This window comes from Poromitra crassiceps (genome assembly GCF_964638095.1).
Source record: "Poromitra crassiceps genome assembly, chromosome: 17".
Taxonomy (NCBI): domain Eukaryota; kingdom Metazoa; phylum Chordata; class Actinopteri; order Beryciformes; family Melamphaidae; genus Poromitra; species Poromitra crassiceps.
In genome coordinates, this window is record NC_139635.1 from 24,238,854 (window position 1) to 24,260,459 (window position 21,606).

The 21,606-nt window shown below is 43.9% G+C and overlaps 1 protein-coding gene across 3 annotated transcripts; it reads right to left on the reverse strand.

Moving 5' to 3' along the window:
• Positions 1–6,949: 6,949 nt before the first annotated feature.
• On the reverse strand, positions 6,950–18,346 carry odr4 (odr-4 GPCR localization factor homolog). Of its 3 annotated transcripts, none has more exons than XM_083653907.1 (14): positions 18,278–18,346; positions 17,811–17,914; positions 17,317–17,433; positions 17,144–17,236; positions 16,383–16,489; positions 16,179–16,215; positions 15,771–15,914; positions 14,927–15,022; positions 14,215–14,244; positions 12,109–12,228; positions 11,814–11,925; positions 10,977–11,189; positions 8,888–8,935; positions 6,950–7,395 (listed from the first exon to the last, which is right to left on the reverse strand). In XM_083653907.1, the coding sequence occupies exons 2-14, from the start codon at positions 17,907–17,909 to the stop codon at positions 7,325–7,327; spliced, it is 1,287 nt and encodes a 428-aa protein (XP_083510033.1). In that variant the 5' UTR covers positions 17,910–17,914; positions 18,278–18,346; the 3' UTR covers positions 6,950–7,324. The 3 variants fall into 3 exon arrangements, with proteins under 3 accessions (XP_083510033.1, XP_083510032.1, XP_083510034.1); XM_083653906.1 differs by having other exon boundaries at positions 14,215–14,262; XM_083653908.1 differs by lacking the exon at positions 18,278–18,346 and having other exon boundaries at positions 14,215–14,262; positions 17,317–17,431; positions 17,811–17,869.
• Between the last annotated feature and the right edge of the window lie 3,260 nt (positions 18,347–21,606).

A 21,606-nucleotide genomic window follows, 5' to 3' on the forward strand; every position in this document is an offset into this window, starting at 1 on the left:
TCTCACTCTCTCCTCCAGGACAAGCTGTACTGTCTATCAACTCCCCTGGTGACGGCCCAGTGGCTAAGCAGAGTGACATTAACGATAGTAGAGATGCGCCCATCAATAGGCGGCCCGTGAACAAAAGATTAAAATATATATGGGCCGGCCCAACAATGCAAATTTGATGATTACCTTCTCACCCTCAAGTCAGCGTTGACATCGGTGACGTTTGTATATTATCCAGACAGCAAGTTACCTCCCACGCACCGTGCCAGCCTTCACACGCACCGTGCCAGCCTTCTGTCTACGCTTTATTCTTTAGAGTTGCCAAAACGAGCAAAAAAACGTAACACTAGAGCAGCTACGAGGAACTTTCATTTTGTGTTGATTCAGCGGCCCCTGTGGACAAAAGCGGTACTGTTCACCCGGAACGCTGTCTCCACCGGGCTGTCTGAGGCGCGGCAGGCCAGGCAGGGCTTCTCCGAGTCAGAGAGCTCCCCCTGCTGTTTGATTTACTGCATAAGGTTGACATCACTTCTTCATCCGCCGGCCGGAACAAAAATCACAACCCGTTTCACACCGACGTGACACATGATGGACGTGCTCTTCGACCCGAGCAGGGGCAATAACAAATAATAATATAGAAATGAGGGATGTGCATTTTAAGTAATTTCAACATTTGAGTTGAGTAGTCTGCTATTATGAACAAGTAACCGGGAACTCGCAAAAACAAAACGACAAACAAACACCGGTGGTCCGTGCGGAAACACACAAGCGCAACCAACATTTGGCTACAATAAACCGTTAATTTCGTAGGCTATATGCCTGTAAGAACATCTATTAAATCTAATGATAGCACAGGGATCGTCTGCTGTGTACAGTAGGTGCTGTTCACATCATAGTGTTTGTTGCATGATGGAGAAAGCACTGCCTGGAGCCCTTTAAGCACTGCCTGGAGCCCTTTAACACATTGAGTGCCAAGGACGTCTCTGGCATCCTAAAAAAATGTAACGAGGAGTGCCAAGGACGTCTGTGGACGTCCTAAAATCATAATTCATATTATTCCATAATTCTGCTGTTTAAGGTCGTACCTAGCCAGTGAGCATGAATCCCTTCAAGGGATCACACGGCGCCACCTTAAACATCGTCACGGGAGCTGCGCCACCCACCTCAGATCCTTTACTTTGTACAGGAGACAGCAGGGAAAGACGTGATCAAAGTGGAAACCGATGCATGCTTCAGCCAGAGCCGTATTGATTGCTCTGTCTGCAGCGGAGCGGACAGTTGGCTCGGCTGCATCCGTGCCCACAACTGAGCTCTTCTGCTTATATCTATCTTCTATCTATCTGTTTCTCCACATGATTCCCTGCCAGAAAGCCAGCACCCGAAGCCGAACGGCCAAGCCCTTTTCGTTCAGTCGCGTTTGGCACTTCCTTGTTGCGCGCTGGGATCTGTCCGGGGCAAAAACGGAGTCTGTGAAACAGACTCTGTGCGTGTGGGGAGGAGCCCGCAGCTCGGGGGTGGAGGGAGGGGGGGGGGGGTGGGGGGAGCAGCCTGCACAGAAACCACACCACGCCACTACATCAGAAAACACCAGCCAGAGTCAGTGAATGTGCTCGAAATTAGAGTGCAAAAAGTATTCATAAAAGTCACTATATCTTGAAAAGTAAAAAAAAACGGCAGAAAACCCTTGAAAGTGCACTTCTTACAGAGGCTGTCATTTCATAATGGAACTGTCTAGAAACAAAATTTCTTCTTTGGAAGAAGCAGGAGTGTTCAATGTTTCATTAGAGTCCAGCCCTCTCAATATAGCCATAATAGAAAAAATTCTATAGCTGTTTTCAACTGAATGGAAGTGAATCTGGCACAGGCTCCAGACAATTTTACTGAAGCGCTGTGGCACTCAATGTGTTAAGCACTGCCTGGAGCCCTTTTTGTGAGGAGCGGATAAGGTCATGTGACATTAGCAGCTGTTAGCCTCTCAGTAACTTACGTTACATTCATCAGCTGGTTAGCACTTCTCACAGACAATAGTGTTGTGCAACAAGCAAACGCTTACCAGATATTTAAAAAATATATGCCCACTTGCTCAGTATAATCCATAGATGCTCATACCCAGGTCCTGGGTTCGATTCCCACCTGAGACGCTGTGGGCGCTGAGGGTGTGTCCCCCCCCCCCCCCCCCCCCCAATGTCTTCAGTGCCTACGGCCCAGGTGGGCTATCTCGTCGAAAGGGCCTTTCTGTGTGGAGTTTGCATGTTCTCCTCAAGCTCCCCTGGGGTTCCTCCATACACACAGTAACCCCCAACAAAAAGAACGAACAGAAGATCATCATCTGACCAGCGGTGGTTGGAAGAAGTTGGTCCCTGGGCGCTTCACTGCAGCTGCCCACCGCTCCTGGCCTGAACCATGGAGGACGAGCCAGGATGGGTCAAACACAGAGGACAAATTTCACGGCGCCTGCAAAAGCATGTGTGTGTGTGTACTGGCTGTGACTGTGTGTGCATGCAATGGTGTTTGTGACAAAATAAAGACGGGGTTTGTCCGTCCGGTTTAATCTTCTTTAATCTTGCTTTATGATAGTTGTTACAGTAGCGTATGATGTAAATCCACTAAATTAGCACATCCTATTTCTTCACTGGGCGGTTTTGCATCGACGACAGTTCCGCCTTCGAGGTCTGTTTGGCACTTTCTCCATGTGCTATTGCTTGCAAATGTTATGGGAAATGGCAGTGGAATCAATAATAACGACTTAAACTAGTGCAACTTTGTGAATGAGTTTCATGGGGACTGCTTTATGGAGCTGTGTCTCTGTCTCGTTTGCATCAGGGATTTCCCGTAGCTGCATTCCCATAAAAGAAACTACCCAAACAGCTGAAACATGACGTGATACTACCGTTATGAAGGAACGAGTGCCTGAGTACCCGGGTACTCTTCCCCATCCTGAATTGAAATCGCCGATCTCCTCGCTGATGGTTTCATTTTCTGATGTAGGTAAGATGTGAGAGGCGTCATTATTACATTTAGACTGCTTCATATCATAAGCAGTTAAAAGTTCCCCCTAGCTGCTTTCATCCTAACCGCTTGCACAGCACGGTCCAAATGTTCAATTTGGACGGTGAACTGGAACTAATTTATTACGTGTTTGTTTTTAAGAATTATTTGATGGCATTTTATGTTTTATTTGACGGAGACAGTGTGAGAGAGAAACAGGGGAGGATATGCAGCAAACGACCACGGGCCGGATTCGAACCTGCGTCGCTGGCTACCTCTTCCTTTCTTCTTGCACAAGCAAAGGATCAGACAACGGCTAACGACGCAAGCGCCATTTGCAACTTTTTATCAGACATATTGTCGATTAGAAGTAGCTATATTATGAAACCGTTTAAGTGAGTGAAATGTGAGGCAAACACTGCTTTGCTTCATGAATCAGGCCTAACAGGCACAGAGTGTACGGCTGTCGTGTTTGCGGTGTGCGCTCAGGAGCAGCTCGTGTCTGCCATCCAGTGGTCAAAGTTGGTTCTCATCCCAGTTGTTGCAAATTGGATACACGCGTTTGGCGTTTACATGCTCTAATTCATAAATGGAATATTTAAATATCCAGCACAACAGCAAAACACAATATTACTGTGCATGTAAACACAATGCTGCTTTACAACCACAAAAAGCATTTATTTTCATACAGTCTACATCAACTTTCACAAACTGACTCAGCTATTGATTGACATGCCCTCTTGATATGAGCTGAGCGGTTGCTGGGGTAACCACTGTGTAGGCTACATAGCCTACTGATGAGCTGAGCGGTTGCTGGGGCAACCACTGTGTAGGCTACATAGCCTACTGCAGAAGGCGGGGGCTGAAGGGCAAAATGGACCTGAGAGAAAATGCTCCAATCACAACAATCGAATAGGGCTGACCTGAATGCCTCGAAGCTTCAACATGGATGGTAATGAGTAATGACCATGGCTGACGTCCAAATCAATATTCGAATGCCTCGCTTTCTTCATATTTTTTATTCACTGGAAGAAGTTAGGTTTCCGTCCTGTAGGCCAACATCTCTGTAACGTTATACGCGTACGGTGAGGTGCCAGGAGATATTCAGGCCACCACATATATCCTCGACAACAAAAGCACATGAGGAGCCCCACCATGATCACGGAAACCTTGTAGACCACATGGTCAGCCCAGTCTCCAGATCTAGAGCTAATTCTGCATCGCCACCCAAAACAGCGTCATCATCACCAGACCAGAGTTCCTGACACACTATGGCATGGAGGGCATGGAAACTGCTCTGCCAGCTTTGTGGTGGCACAACACCTATGGATGGAGACAAGTCACACTGGTGTTTACCTGAATCTCCACACTGTTGTCACATGTCGTAGTTATTATAGGCCTACATTCTAGAAAAATTCCACTCTCCACTCTAGAAAACAGCGCCAAGTGTGCTTCTTAGAATAACTTATATTAAAGTTATGTTACTTATTGTGCACCACACACACATATACATTCTGAGCCCTCTCGTGTCATTCTGAAATAGTGGCCTATTAGTGGATGGGAATAGGCCTACTGTAGCCTACATCTATTTTTGGTTTTGTTTATATCTCATAATTCACAATTCTTGCCACAAAACACTGCTCAGTGAATATATGGGAAACACATGGAAACAGGGAAACACCACTACTCCACCACACAAAACTTTTCGGATCAATATAGGTGTTATGGATTCATTTTACAAATTATGAGGCAGAAAAGGTGCAGGATAAGCTATCCGACAGCACAGTCAGCAGCCACCGTTTATCCAGCTGTGGCTTGTGTTTGCACATTCAATCCGTTCCGTGACGCGCTCTCTTGCACGGGGCGAAAGTGACGCCATACTCCATTCAATGCAATTGATTTAATATGGCCTTTTTAAACCTGCAGACACAAACCCCATAACGTACTCCAACGTGTCAGGACCAGGCTCCTCATTTCGACATGTTCACAAACCCCCGTGCGGCACGCAATTCCATTGTAAATGTCAACATTTACAATCGGTACTTTGGCTGTGTGCACCACATCTTCTTCCACGCAAAATACAACAGAGGCGCGCTGCAGCGATGAGCAGTAAATGTATTTAAAGTGTTGGTTTGTGGAGTGCATGTGCGCCGTATCAGCGAGTCGTTTTTAATGGTTCGAAAAAGTCTCGAGTCCTATTGTATGGGTCATGCACTTTGGCAGATGAGCAAATGGTCAAAAATGTGAATGCCTTTCGGCGTGAACATCTCTCTCCACACGAGAGAAAGGCACGTTATCGGGGCTGCTGTGATGCTTCCATCCATACAGCTGGGTGCAAAATGAGCGAGGGATACAAAAGACCGTCTACTAATATGGTTATACGCTCACGTTTATAATGCACCGTTGCCAAGACAATTCACCGGGCAGAGTCGGTAATTATTCGGCGTGAGTCATTCGTCAAATGCCAGTGGTGGTATTGATAAGCTGTTGAATCCTGGGGAAATCACGCGTTACAAACTGAATCAATTAACACATAGTTAATTCATTCAAACAAATAGCTTACCTCCTGTACTACCTCTTCAGATCATCGTTTCACGGAGGCACCTGTAGGTAAATCCAAAGGGACGTCCGTTTCTGGAACCAAGACGATGATAACGAGAGAGGGACTGGTGGAATGTGTGTGTAGGCATCAAGTGGCGTGAGCCTGCCTGCCTGCCTGCGGTCCATTGACTGAGTCAAGCTCGCCAGAGTTAGCTAGAGCGAGACCGGAAGGTGGACGAGGATTTCAGAATAAAAGCAATAACTCCTGGGGTGGGGGGTTGTACTGTAATTAAAACGTCCTAGAAGCAATTTATGTGTGTTAAGCATTTTCTATTGGCAACAATGTGTGAATGGGATGTAATGCAACTAGAAATTAGACCTTCCCCAACTTTCTCCATTGCGTAGCTACAAGGCGCAACCTCCGGTTCTGAAAAAATGAAGTCAATCAAGGAGGCCAATGTGGAAGTGCCTGGAACCTGCATTCTTTCTAATGGCCAGCAGGGCACTCCAAAATGAAGGCCAGTTTTGACTTTGTCGCAAACCTGTGTTCTTCTGAGCATGCTCAGAGTCAGTTGCATTGGTTTTGACATTTGGCACAAAACCTGTGTTCTGTGCATGGCATGCTCAGTTGCGACGGTTTTGAGTTTCGGAAAACCGTGTTCTGATTTATGCAGGAAAACCATGTTCCGATCCGTCAAATCGTATGAAATTCGGCACTGCACTCTGTCGGGTCCCCAGCAGATCGGCCGAACGGTTCTCGAGATACGCGAAGGACACATACTGTACATACATACTCACACGCACGCACACAGACGGTCCCGCCTTCATAAATAGATCATATACCTTAACACTAGGGGTGTCACGATACACTCAGTTCACGATACGATACGATACACGATATTGGATTCACGATAACGATACGATATTTTAACAATATTTTTTTGCAATCGATTTGTAAGTTGAGGGGGCAACCTCCACGCTAATTTGAGTAATTTCACGATTTTCATCCTCCGTGTTTGTAACGTCCCTCGTCTGTTCAAACAAAGCAATGAAAAGGAGAGCGAGCATACAATCAGATGCAGATCAGTGCCACCATGTTCAGCTTCTTTTTCTCGCGATATGAGATTTCATCTCAACGATACATATTGAGACATTTTTATATCGCGATATATCGTGGGACGATATATTGTGACATCCCTACTTAACACTGAAAATTAATACTATGGGTCATTTACCTGAGGGTTGAAGGATAAAGTGAGGTTTTACAACAGAGGTTGGTTCATGCATTCTGTAATACAGACAGAAGACCCTTTTTATATCAACACACAATTTATTGATTAAAGACCACTAAAGTCAAAAATATGTTTTTCTTCTTGTTCCTACAGTTGGATGTGTGAGCTTCACTGTGCAGAGTTTGACACTAGAAGGCTGTTTTCACAATCGTTTGCTGAAAGTGGAAAGTTTCTCTGAGCTCACTGGCCATTTTCAATTAGCATGATTTGTGACATCACAAATACTAGAGCCAATCCCTCTCCAGTATTCAGCAGTTAAAGCCCTTGTTCATATGCTGTGATTGGCTAGTTATGTCCTAGAAAACCCTGATTGGTTGCCTTGGAATTTTCTTATGAGGCAGAAGGAAGGAAGCCATAAGAAATTTAACAAGAAAATTACACTTTTTTTGTGGGGGGAGGGGGAATACATCTTGAAACATAACTTACTGTACACAAATACTTTGTAGACAACTGAAATGATCAAATCAAACACTTTGTTGTGTGTGTGTGTGTGTGTGTGTGTGTGTGTGTGTGTGTCAAAAGTCCTGGAGGTAGAGCAGGGAGGCAGCAGTAGCAAGCAGGGCGACAACAGAAGCCATGGCGACACCTAAAGGCCACAGAGGAGAGAGTTGAATCAGGACCACGTGTTAGAACACACACACACACACACACACACACACACACACACACAGGTCTAACGGTTCTAATGGCACCAGTTCATTAGTAATAAAAGTGCCCTTGATTTTGGTGAGGAATCTCCCAAACGTAAGGATTGCAGAGGATGCCACGCCCACATTGAGAGCTGCTGCTATATTACAGTAGTTGGATTAGCGGAGGAAAGTAGCCACACAAGTAGTGGGGAAACAAGCAAAAATAAGCAGGGCTTGACATAAGCACCCGCTAAGTAAATGCAGGTAGAAGTCGGCAGTGGTAACACAGTCACTCTTACTAGACTGATGTCTGTATCGGCCATGTCTTATTAGACTGATGTCTGTATCAGCCATGTCTTACTAGACTGATGTCTGTATCAGCCAGGTCTTACTAGACTGATGTCTGTATCAGCCAGGTCTTACTAGACTGATGTCTGTATCAGCTATGTCTTACTAGACTGATGTCTGTATCAGCTATGTCTTACTAGATTGATGTCTGTATCGGCCATGTCTTGCTAGACTGATGTCTGTATCGGCCATGTCTTGCTAGACTGATGTCTGTATCGGCCATGTCTTACTAGACTGATGTCTGTATCAGCCATGTCTTACTAGACTGATGTCTGTATCGGCCAGGTCTTTTACTAGACTGATGTCTGTATCAGCCATGTCTTACTAGACTGATGTCTGTATCAGCCAGGTCTTTTACTAGACTGATGTCTGTATCAGCCAGGTCTTACTAGACTGATGTCTGTATCAGCCATGTCTTACTAGACTGATGTCTGTATCGGCCAGGTCTTTTACTAGACTGATGTCTGTATCGGCCAGGTCTTACTAGACTGATGTCTGTATCAGCCATGTCTTACTAGACTGATGTCTGTATCAGCCAGGTCTTATTAGACTGATGTCTGTATCAGCCAGGTCTTATTAGACTGATGTCTGTATCAGCCAGGTCTTATTAGACTGATGTCTGTATCAGCCATGTCTTACTAGACTGATGTCTGTATCGGCCAGGTCTTATTAAACTGATGTCTGTATCGGCCAGGTCTTACTAGACTGATGAGCTTTATACACAACCTTATCAGAGCTGGATATTTGATGACTGTTAGTGCTATACTTTTATGTACTCTTGATTTGGGTGTTTAGAGTGGTCGTTTACATTTAAAAGGGCTGTACATCTAGATCTTCAGGTACATTGTAGCACACCGGTCAACTTTAATCAAATAAAACTGAATTTCCCAACAACAAAATTGTGGCGATGTGAAATTGCAGAGTGGCTAGTAACTTTGGAAAGCCACTGGCCACAGTGGTTGGTGAGCAAATAAGTTAATGTCAAGCCCTGAAAATAACAGTGACTGGTCGAGCTCACACACATTAATACAGACAAGAACAGTACACAGTTGTAGTTGTTGCCATAGTGGATTATTAATATTATATTATTATTATTATTACCAATGTAGGTGTTCCTCTTGGGCTCCACTACTGTCTGTACAGCAGGCTCTGGAAACACACAACACACGTCGTTTGTCCTAAAACACAACAGTACGTACTTGTTTCAGACTCTGAGCCTGTGGAGATAACAGATACAACGTTTTCAGAATGGGATATGTGGCTCTCTAGGTTTCTCTGGCAGGGAAAAAAGCCAATGGTTAGATTCAAGACCCTCCAGGTCCCAAGGGATAAGGGGGGGCTGGCACTTCCCTGTCTTAGAACATACTACCAGGCAGCGCATGGTATGTACGTATATGCAACCCGGCCTATTCAGCGTCTTGGAAGTCAATCGAGTGCCAGTACTCCACCAGAGTTCCACTTCAGGCTATAATTGGCGATAGTAAGCTGAAATGTCACCTTGGGAAAAATGAAGGTCTTTCTCTCAGCGTATAGTGCTGATCAAGGTTCTAAAAACATCTCAAAGCTATATAGGGGTCTTCAAGTGCTGGGGGGGGGGGGGGGGGGGGGGGGCGCACTTTTTATTTAAAAGAAAAATGGGAAGAAGGTGAGGGGAATTTCACTGTGACGCGGGAGGAATGGGAAATGATAACTGAAAGACAGTGGAAGACCACAAACTCTCTGTCGTGGAGGGAGTTCCAATGGAAAAACATAGTCAGATATTTTTGAACACCAATTCAATCTAGGGGGGGTCAAACATGTTGTTGGAGGGGGTGTGGGGAAGAAAGAGCGGATCACTACCATATATTTTGGGACTGTCCTATGATCAGTGCATTCTGGGGTAAAATAAGAAACAGTATGAAGGAGAAGGTACTAAAGATTGTGATTGATCACTGTTTTCAGGTCTTGTATTTGGGTAGGATGCCCCAAATGATCAATGGTTTTGCTGAGATGTATATGTTCAAATTAATGCTAGTCGCCAGCAAGAAGGCTATCATGAAAAGATGGATAAACAAAAGACCAGCTCAATGGCCTTGTGGTCTGAGTGTCCGCCCTGAGACTGGGAGGTTGTGAGTTCGATCCCCGGCCGAGTCATACCAAAGACTATAAAAATGGGACCCATTTGCCTCCCTGCTTGGCACTCAGCATCAAAGGGTTGGAATTGGGGGGTTAGATCATCATAATGATTCCAGAGTGCGGCGCTGCTGCCGCTCACCGCTCCCCCAGGGGATGGGTCAAATGCGGAGAACAAATTTCGCACACTCAGGTGTGTGACAATCAGTGGGACTTTACCTTTAAGCCTGGATTATATGCTTGACGCTTTGGCCGGCCGCACGGAAATGAGAGACGAGGAAACGTGTGGAGCTTGTATACTCTGTGTGGGTTTCTGCAGGCGGAATTGAGCGCGAGTCTTGAAAACTCCACTTTGTCCGCCCGTCCGCGTCCGCGTAGTTACAAAATTCGGCGTACGCACGGCCGCTCGAAAACCGTCCGCACGGAGCCTTGCGGAGGGGCGTGTCTGCTGATTTGACGTCACTTTTCCGCGCGGACACTCGCGTTCCTCGCTGATGCGGAAAGCATAATGAGACCTTAACTCACCTACTGTGTCAGACTGGCTTAATGTGATGCATAGTATCTATGTAGTGGAAATGCTAACATTTGCTCTGAGACTCAAGACAGATGCTTTTGAAATGTGCTGGGAGGGATGGGGTGATTTTGTCAAACCATTCAGAACAGATTTCTGTTAGAATGATAGACTGAAGGGTTAATACTGCCCTGTTTCTCTGCTACACTTGTTCCATTCTTTCTTATTTTTTGTGTCTGTTTCCTTTGTGTGTTGTCCTTTTGGTTTACTCTTATTTTGCAGTGATTGTGATTAGTCTTTTAATTTTGTTATATTAAAAAAAGGGAAAAGAAAAGATTGTACAAAGTGAAATCTTGTAGAAGGTTGTCTGAAGACTGAATTAAAAAGAGAGAAAAAAAAGAGGAAAAAAAACCCCACAACAGTACACCTAACACTAAAACTACTGATAGTGATGCTAATACTGACCGTACGTGCTTAGACAAACGACAAAGAAATATCTGTCAGTCTGTCTATCTATCTATCTATCTATCTATCTATCTATCTATCTATCTATCTATCTATCCCCACCTGCTGTGCACTGGTTGCTCTCGGTGGACTCAGCAGCAGTCATTTCCTGCCTTGTGTCTAAATCCTGGTCTGTCGTCTCCATGTCCAGCATCTCCTGCAGCCTGTCCCTGACCTCAGACAGACCCTCGTCACTGAACTGGTAGTCGCACACACACACAGGCCCGGCCGCGCCTCGCACCGCGCAGAACACCCGCCGAGGGAGGCCCAAGTGCCCTGGGACAGAGAGACAGAGACACAGAGAGACACAGAGACACAGAGAGACAGAGACACAGAGAGACAGAAAGAAAGGGTTTTAGTATTCAATTCAGAATGCTTTGTGTCTGAGCCTCTATCAAATCTAAAACAACGGCAAAAACTCTTTAGTCTACTAGGGGAAAGAAAGATGTAAAAAGTGTACTTTATACCTTTAAAGAAAAGTTGGGGATTTTGATTTATTTTTGGTCTGGATTTGAGGAAAAACACTGGAAAAAAATAAAGAACAAGACAGCGAAAGTTTCTTCGCACTTGGGTCAACATTTTGGTAAAAGTTGCAAAGCCGTAGCACACGGTCATTTTATAAGCTTTGAACTTCAGACGGTTGCTACAGCGCCACCATGGGGAGAATTAGCACAAAATAATATGCCTTTTGGGACCGGACTGCTGTGCACTTTTGTTTATGGGAAGGCAGTTTTATTCTGAAGGAAGGTAGGAAGTAAGAGAGAAAGAGAGAAAGAGAGAAAGAGAGAAAGAGAGAAAGAAAGAAAGAAAGAAAGAGAAAGAGAGAAAGAGAGAAAGAAAGAAAGAAAGAAAGAAAGAAAGAAAGAAAGAAAGAAAGAAACTGATCTGTGTCTGTGCTACCTGTCCGCTGTGTGTCTCTGGAGTCCCCTTTGCTCTCCTGCTCTGCTGCCAGCTCTTCCAGGAGCATCTGGATCCTGACAGCCACCGTAGAAACCACGTCCCGCTTCAGCAGCTGTGGAGTTTGCCAGCTTCAGTCATGTATGCTTCTTTTGCCTTCATTGAACACTCGCCAGGGTCTTAAAGCCAGTCATGTATGCATCTTTTGCCTTCGTTGAACACTCGCCAGGGTCTTAAAGCCAGTCATGTATGCATCTTTTGCCCTCATTGAACACTCGCCAGGGTCTTAAAGCCTTACCTTCTCAGCCAGGCTGGCTTTGGGCTTGTTGCTGTGTAGGTAGGCTCTGCTGTGGATCGCCCCTCTGACGGAGACACTGCCTCCGCACTGCTGCACCGCTTCTGTCAGCCTCTGTTCACACTGACAGAGAGGAGACCACTTATGGAACTATTTCATGAATGTCATCAGGGTTCCTACACATTTTCAATGAATAAAGAATCTATTCTTTTTCTAGACCTTGATTTGACCTTTGATAGACAATCATCTGGCCCATGCTAACTAGGCCATATCACTGCATATAGATCAAGTTCAAGTTTCTTTCATTACCACGCAGCCGGTGGAATTAGCTGATTGATTGATTTTTATTTATGGATATAAAGAATTTACAAAATCCAATGGATAACATGTAAAAGAGAGAACACTTATTTCCAACATGGTCCCTGCTGTTGTAGGACAGAATATACAACACATAACATGTTACTGTTAAAACAAAATGAAAATATGCTACCGTTTGTTTACTGCTGGCCTTGGAACTAAAGTTTATAGCAGCCCGGTGGCCTGGCATGGCATGCAATTTTATTTTATTTTTATTTTATTTTTTGCAATATCGATACTCGGCGTCCAAATATCGATACAATATCGTCAGGCAAAATATCGCGATACTATGGTGTATCGATTTTTTCCCCCACCCCTAATATGCAGTGAATCAGACTGTTGAGTATTTAACAGTTGCATGGCTTTGGGGGGGAAAGCTGTGGTTAAGGCGTTCTGTCCTCCTAGCAACCTGTACCTTCTGCCAGAGGTGAAGATGAAGCGACAAATCAGAATATGTGAGATGATTGGCAGGGTTCCTACACGGTTTTCCATTTTAAAAGTTCCATATTTTTCCAGGCAGACCCTGTGTTCTAACCATGTAACCATGACTGGATTTGATTTTGGTGAATTGATACGATATAATGCAGTGGCGGGGTAAATATGAGCAATACTTCTGAGCATTATTCTTCACATCAACATCAACTGTGGACTCAAAGTGGCTCTACAACAACATCAACGCTGCGGAGCGGCTGTGGCTCAGGAGGTAGAGCGGGCCGTCCACTAACGAGGAGGTCGGTCCGCCGACCGTCGGTGGTTCGATTCCCGGTTCCTCCAGTCCACTTGTCAAAGTGACCTTAGGCAAGATACTGAACCCCAAATTGCTCCCGATGGTTGCGCCGGCACCCTGCGTCGTAGCTTGCCGTCATGGGTGTGTGTGTGAATGTCAGCAGTAAAGTGCTTTGAGTGGTTGGTAGACTACAGCAGTGGTTCTCAACCTGGGGGTCGGGACCCCCCCAGGGGGTCGCGAGATTATTTTGGGGGGGGGGGGTCGCAGCATGATTGTCAAAAGAGAAAAAAGAAAATAAATTATTTTTCTCCCATGATGATGAAATATCCCATACCAATGGTTTAATGTATTATAGAGCTATATAAACTATAAAAACGAGTTCAGTGAGCGAGTGAAATCAGTGTGTGAATGCGTGCGCAATGTCATTGGGTTGGGTTGCGGAGGGAGGGGGGGTCGCGAACCCCAGCCTAAAGTTTTTTGGGAGTCGCGGTTCAAAAAGGTTGAGAACCATTGGACTAGAGAAGCCCGATTTTACCATAATTATGTGAGTATCAGACGTGGTCATTGCACCTTGATGAAGGACGTGACGTCCGAAACGTTGTGCTTTTAATAAATCCACTTCGGGAGCATTATACAGTGTGCGGACCTCTATTATTTTTCTTAAGTATCAGACGTGAACCACAAGCTTTTGCAGACTTTTTTTTTTCTTCAAATCACCAATCTATTCAATAGCTGGAAATGATCACAATTATCTTTAATAGTTTTCCAGACTTTCCAGACCTGCGTAGGAACCCTGTGACATGTACTGTACTGCAGCCTTCACATTGGAGCCAATGTCTTTCCTTGCTGAGGTGACATCGAGCAGGTTGCCTTTATAAAACACTAGTGTGTGTGTGTGTGTGTGTGTGTGTGTGTGTGTGTGTGTGTGTGTGTGTGTGTGTGTGTGTGTGTGTGTGCGTGCGTGTATGTGTGTGTGTGTGTGTGTGTGTGTGTGTGTGTGTGTGTGTGTGTGTGTGTGTGTTTACCGGTGTGACGAGCAGCTGAGCAGTGAGAGTCTGTTTCACGTTCCTCCTCTGCAGAGAAAAGCCAGAGTTAGATTCTCCCTCCTGTCCTCCCTCCAATCAGAGAATGAGTTGTATTGTTTAGATTCAGTTTCATATTGATTTAGATCAGTGGTTCTCAAATGGGGGTCCGCGGACCCCCAGGGGTCCGTGGAACTTTGCCAGGGGGTCCGCGAAAAGTTTTCAGGTAAAAAAAAAAAAAAAAAAAAAAAAAAATGCTACATGTTACTTATTCCTTCTCAAACTACTTCCTACATGGTGCTAGTCTATCAAAATATCTTGGCTGTCATTGATTGTGTTGCATGGTGATTTTCTGTACTGTTGACAAATTGTGATATTGTAAGTCGCTTTGGACAAAACAAAAGCGTCTGCTAAATGACGTAATGTAAATGTAATGTAATAAAAATAAAAAAATAAAATAAAAATTTGCAAAATCTTCATAGTTCAACGAAAATAGTTTATGCTTTAAATCTAAAATGGTTCATGGATTACATTCTAATAACAAACCTATCAAATTAAAAGTCAGCACGTTACTGTGGAAACAATTAAGCTTAGCCCAAAATCACAAATCAGAATGAGGGGGTCCCCGGTATATTTTCTATCTTGTAAGGGGTCCTTGGCTGAAAAACATTTGAGAACCTCTGATTTAGATCAGTAGGTGACAGGAGTCCTTCACCTGGCCTGCTGTGAGCTCTTTGTCAACCGGCAGCCTCTTGCCATCAATCAGACAAACTCCGTCCTCAATCTGGTGTGCCCACGCTTTCAGTCCCTCCTGAAACAAAAGACCTGACCTGAGAACAGTTCCACTCAAGCTGCTGAATTGAATGTCTGTATGGGTTTTGTAACTGTGTGCATCTTTGCATGTGTGTAAGAGTAACAGTATGAATGATTAATGAATAATTAATGTATACATTTCAATTTCTGTTTAATTTGGGACCAACAACGATAATTTATCTGAATTCTTATGTTCTAATTAAAGTGCCTACCGATTGTGGTTGTGTGTCCTATTATTAGAGGTATGTTAATATGTGTTAAAAGTGCTGTATTATATGCTATGTAAATCAACAGTTAATTGGGTGAAAATCCTTTTGTGAAGACTGCCAAGACTTGCATGTGTTAGTTACAGTATGTGCTTGCATTTTTTTGGAACCACCAGAAGGTGGTAGTAAAGCAAAAATATTGTTGTGTAAAACTGAGCATTTAGAGTCAGTGATATGTATGCTTTTGTTTAAATGCAAGAATATATTTGTATATGATAAGAGTGTAGTGGATATTGTTATAAGTTAAGTTAAGTTATCCTTTATTTATCCCCATGGGGAAATTCATCCTCTGCATTTGACCCATCCTCTACTAGGAAGCTTCCTAGGACTAGGAGCAGTGGGCAGCCACAGTGCAGCGCCCGGGGACCAACTCCAATCAATGTACACTATACGGTCACAATGTAAAAGTAAAAGGCAGGTGTGTGCATGCGCGCGCGCGCGTGCGTGCGTGTGTGTGTGTGTGCGTGCGTGCGTGCTAACCATGAGACATTTCTCCATGCTTTCTGTGCTGGTTCGGTCCTCTGGCAGTGCCAACATCATGTCCAAATCTAGACAACATGACACCGTAATCCAGGAGGAACACACACCGGACTGGTACTTCCAATCAGCAGGCTTGGCCGTGCTCTGAAACAGCCAATCACAATCTCGTTAACTTACAGCCAGATGATTACATTACACCTTATCCAGCTATTTGTGTATCATGCATTGGAAATAAACAGATGATCTAAAAGGTATAGATTGGAACAACAGGTGGGCATAACCACTTAATTACACTTAATTGGAGAACTCTTAAGGACATGCAAAGGAATTTGGATACACCTTAACCTGATTTGGAGTGTCACTGAAAAGAGGTTGAATACTTTCTGACAGCATGCTATGTAAACTAACCTTGGGGTCTCTGACATCAAAGGTTCTGCAGACGGTTCTGACATGGTGAGTTAAGGAACAGCCACAAAAACTCATCATTTCCTGTGTATTCTGTACCACGTATAATACTTTTATGCTAGAGCATATCGGTCGTATCCCTTCATCTCTATCCATCCATCTATTGGGGGCTATCTGATCCAATCAGATGGCTGTGGAGAAGGATACTTCCTGGTTTTGGGGTTGACGTGCAGTGTGATGCGATCTGTGACGTCGTCGTCCGCGGGGCTCCACAGGCGATCCCCGGAGATCAGTTGTTCCACTGCAAAAACCAGCTACACACACACACACACACACACACACACACCACACCACACACACACACACACACACACTTGAGTGAATGAGTGGTGGGGAGCTTTTTTTCCTCACAGCGCCTGGGGGCCAACTTCATCTCAGTCGTCACTGGTCAGCGAATGTTCTTCTGTAGGCCTATGTTTTTCATGGGGGCTTCTTGGAGGAAATACCATGGGAGCATGAGTAGAACATGCAAACTCCACACAGAAAGGCCCTTTTCACGAGATAGCCCACCTGGGCAAATAGGCAGCCTGGCAGGAATCGAACCGGGACCTTGTTGCTGTGAGGCGAGCGCTACCACTGCACAGTGCATAAAGCTCAAAATGTGTTTTGGGGTCAATGTGACTGATTTTGACATTGAATGAATTAATGTAATCATGAAATAATGTATTTGAGATTTACAATATTATTTACTATTATTAATTATTTGTGTAATGGCAACTGTCCAGTCTGCAGAAGTGAGGTGATCATGTGTCTAGGGGTGTAGTCTTGTTTATTGTATTAATAAATTGATTAAATCAAATTACAATTAGCATAGCCCTTAGACCTGCATGTAGCCTATAAATGTCCAAAACTTTAACCAATATGATGAAAGTATCCTCCAAGTGTTTGTGTCCTTGTATGAATCTGACCTTTCGGAGTGTGTTCAGTGTGTCTTTGGCATCGGTATCAGTGATGATGAAGACTCCTAGTACACACAGCCCTCCAGGCAGCATCCTGGACACCTAGAAGCACACAGCAACTCATCATCACACTGTGCTGGGAGAATGACTTTGTTATTATTGACCTGTCCCTATGTGCCTACCTGCCGGGCGTGCTCAGTGACCCAGTCCTTGTCCAATGAGCTTCCAGCCGCTGCAGTAGACTCGTCCATTTGGGGGGTCCGGGTTGCCATGACAACAAAATCCCTCTGGGCAGAGCTCTGTTGTGGAGACAGAGTTTGGGGGTGGTGGCGGTGATTAGCATCAAATAATGTGACTCCACAAGAGCACATGATATATCAGATTCAGCAGTGCATCATATCACATGACATGAAGGCTAGACACAACTCAAGAGACATGTTTAGCCAATTTGGGGGCAGAGCATAAGAAGGTTAACAGTATATGTATTGTGTTATTTTGTGTGTTAGGTGTCCAGGATGCAGCCTGATTATACATTACAACCTGCTGCTGTTTGACTGTTTGTCTGATAGCTGTGAATGATCATCCAGAATGGCATAATGAACACACCCAAGTGAGCAAAAGATAGTTTACAAAAAAGGATGTTAGATTAGACTGTGTTGATGAAGGAGCCTTATACCTGGCCGATGAGCAGGCCTGTGACTGGAACTACTCCTGGTTCACACAGTTTGGACAGATAGCCCTCCACAGCATCTTCTGCTATGTAACCACGACCCATACTGACTGAAGAGAGAGAGAGAGAGAGAGAGAGAGAGAGAGAGAGAGAGAGAGAGAGAGAGAGAGAGAGAGAGAGAGAGAGAGAGAGAGAGAGAGAGAGAGAGAGAGAGAGAGTCGAGTATATAAGTTCAGGAAATTGACTGCAAAAGCTTCACATTTAGCAAAGGTACTAAGTTACATGTTAAGTGCAGCTAACGTAACGTTGGAGAGCAGCTGTCTGTCTTTCCTTCACAGCAGATAACGTTAGTTAACGCTAGTTAGCTAACGTTGTTTGAATGACTACATTGAGTTAACGTCAGCTGGTCAAAGTCATTTCATTCAAAACAACAGCACTAACTTATACACATTCATCCTCAACCGCCCAAATACCTGAATATAACGCGGTGGCTACAACCAGACGTCAGTTGCTTGCTTCAGTTAATTTTGCCGGTGACAGCTACGTCAGCAGAGCAGGATAACTGCATCTACCATGATGCTTTGCGCCGAAGCGTGTTTCTGTCGCACATCGATGGCGTCAACGAAAACATTCTTCTTCTTCTTCTTCTTCGGGGTTTTATAGCAGTTGGCATCATTAAATGTTACATTACCGCCACCTACTGGATTGCTGAAGCTACATAGCACAAAAATATGACTTAAAATATTGTAGGATGTATACTATATATATATATATATATATATATATATATATATATATATATATATATATATATATATATATATATATATAGTCATATATATATATAGTCATATTTTTGTGCTATGTAGCTTCAGTAGTAGTATATATAGTAGTATATATATATATATATATATATATATATATATATATATATATATATATATATCCAAGGTCCACGTTTGACTTAGCCGAGTGCGACTAATCCTCTCCGAACATCTTGCGGATCATCTTCACACGCACTGCATAAGCTTTCTTCTCACGACCATGGCCATACACGAGGCATGTGAAACCTTCCAGTTCCTCCTTACAGCTGCTTGAGAGACACCATTCCACACCAAGTTCCCTGAAATGAGCAAATGTAGGCTACCTGAAAGTAGATGTTGCTTTTCACGTGCTGTCAGGAATTTAAAAATGTTCACCCGAGTTGAGGAGACACGTTTAGGCTACATGCCTGATCTCCTCACCTTCATTCTGAAACACAAACTATCTCTGCGCCACTTGAATTCTAAAATAAAGTCAAATTCGTTTTTTATAGCCAATAGAGGCTATAAAAAACGAATTTGACTCTTGTTTTATTTTAGAATTCAAGTGGCGCAGAGATAGCTTTTATTTTCAACCCATACTTGAATGAGTGTCCAGTTTTGTTGATAACCTCAGAAGTGGGAGTTTACAGTATGAGCACTTTAAGGCAGCATAAAACCCATCATCCTACTATCTGAATGATCTGAATCACTTTTATATTACTTTTAGCAGTAACTCAGTAATATAACTGATTACTTATAGGATTTCAGTAATATTATACCAGTTACCGTACTTTGTCAAGTAACTCAAGTTACAAATTGAGTTACCTTTTTTTAATCAAAGCACATATTTAAATAAAGATACAATAATTTCCTTATCAGACTGTGTGTTTTTATGCATATAACCACTATATATGACAATAACAAAGGAAAAGAATAACATTTAGAATTTTGGGCGGTTTACACTGACTTCAAGGCAGTTGAAATTATTTTTTGGGATGGTTCCAGGGTGGCGATGTCATTCTGCTGCTGCTGTTGTTTTGGTGAAAGTAATGCAAAAGTAGTGTAATGAGTAAGGAGTTACTCTACACAGACAGTAATATTGTAAAGTAACTTATTACTTTCAAATGAAAGTAACTAGTAATAAGTAGTATATTACATTTTGAGAGTAACTTGCCCAACACTGATCCCATTTGTGTTATTTCAAGCAAATGGCCTCCAATATGAACACAAATCAGTTCTATCTTCAGGAAAGCATCAAGGTCAACTCATATTCAAAATGCTGATCCTCATATGGCATTAGGCTATAATGTACATTTAGATCGGTGTATCACAAGGAAATTCAATAAAGGGGTCAACTATAACATCTGACATATTGCTCTTATGCCAATGTCTGTAATATGCATACCTAACATTATGCTATAATAATAAGCGATGGTTATTTCTGTACCCTTTTGATGCTTTGCATAAATAGCTTGTTCTTCTATAGTAGGGGAGAGGCAAAATGTAGACACTTTTTCAGAATAGTTATCTAATTTTATTATAAAAGGTATCTCACAATAATGGACAGTAAGATAGAAATTGACAAAAAAAAGACAAGTTAAAATGACAAAATGAAAATCAAACCACTTAGTGCAACATGTTTAAAAATGCAAAACAAATGCCACAAAGTGCAAAACGGCAATGCTCACAGTACAAAGAGTTGATAGTGCCAATGTGAACAAAATAAAAATCCCTCTGTAACAGAACATAAACGCCAAAAAACAAGGTAATAAAAAGGCAGACCATAAACTTCCATAGGCAAAAAAAACAAAAAAAAAAAACAGTCTGTACATTTACGAATTTAAGACAAGGCCTGTTTTGTGCCATTATACCACATCAAGTCATTCATTGCACTACAGGTAGCAGCTGCAACACTCAATTCATGTTTTTAATTGTTGTGTTAACATTAAAATTATTACCTGTGCTGTGTTCATCTTCCATATATATGATCTTTGTGTGCAACTACGTGACATAGGAGAACGCCAGCGCGTCTGATGCCATCTGTCTGACGTTACACCAGCGTTGTTTTCATTCATTTAAACATGCCTAAAAGCTCATGTCATAGTATTTCACTTCAGGATCGTTTATCCAGCGTTGTATTTGAGCAATGAAAAGGGACAGTGCTCCAGGCCAACTGAGTTCATTTTCTCAATGTACCTTTCCCTCTCCGTTGGAGGAAGTGTACTTTTGACATTATCTAAAAAGAAAACTGTCCAAATCCCTGTAAAACCCCGCAAAACTATTTCTATCTGATGAGAGTTCCTCGCAGCAGGGAGTTGCCTTCAGAGGACCCAGCGGGCCGATGCCTGATAAGAGAGCCCCAGCAGTGGCCCTGCGAGGCTGATGATGTTACCAGAGGAGCAAGCGGGATGGGAGAGCCGAGTCTGGAGACTCCTCCACCACACGAGGCGTCCTGAGGCGCGACAGTGACCTAAGACGGTAAATGTCTTCAACATAGTCCGGCTGCTGCTGCATGGTGCGCTGAGCCCGGTAGTCTGCCCACATCTGCCTGGTGCGCTGGTTCCTTGTTAGGTTTTGGCCTCCTGGGACCAGGAGGGAGGGGCGAGCATACTCCTCCGCCATAGCTACCTCCGCCACACGAGGCGTCCTGAGGCGCGACAGTGACCTAAGACTGTAAATGTCTTTCACATATTCCGGCTGCTGCATGGTGCGCTGAGCCTGGTGGTCTGCCCCCATCTGCCTGGTGCGCTGGTTCCTGGTTTGGTTTTGGCCTCCTGGGACCAGGAGGGAGGGGCGAGCATACTCCTCCGCCATAGCTACCTCCGCCACACGAGGCGTCCTGAGGCACGACAGTGACCTAAGACTGTAAATGTCTTTCACATAGTCCGGCTGCTGCTGCATGGTGCGCTGAGCCTGGTGGTCTGCCCCCATCTGCCTGGTGCGCTGGTTCCTCGTTAGGTTTTGGCCTCCTGGGACCAGGAGGGAGGGGCGAGCATACT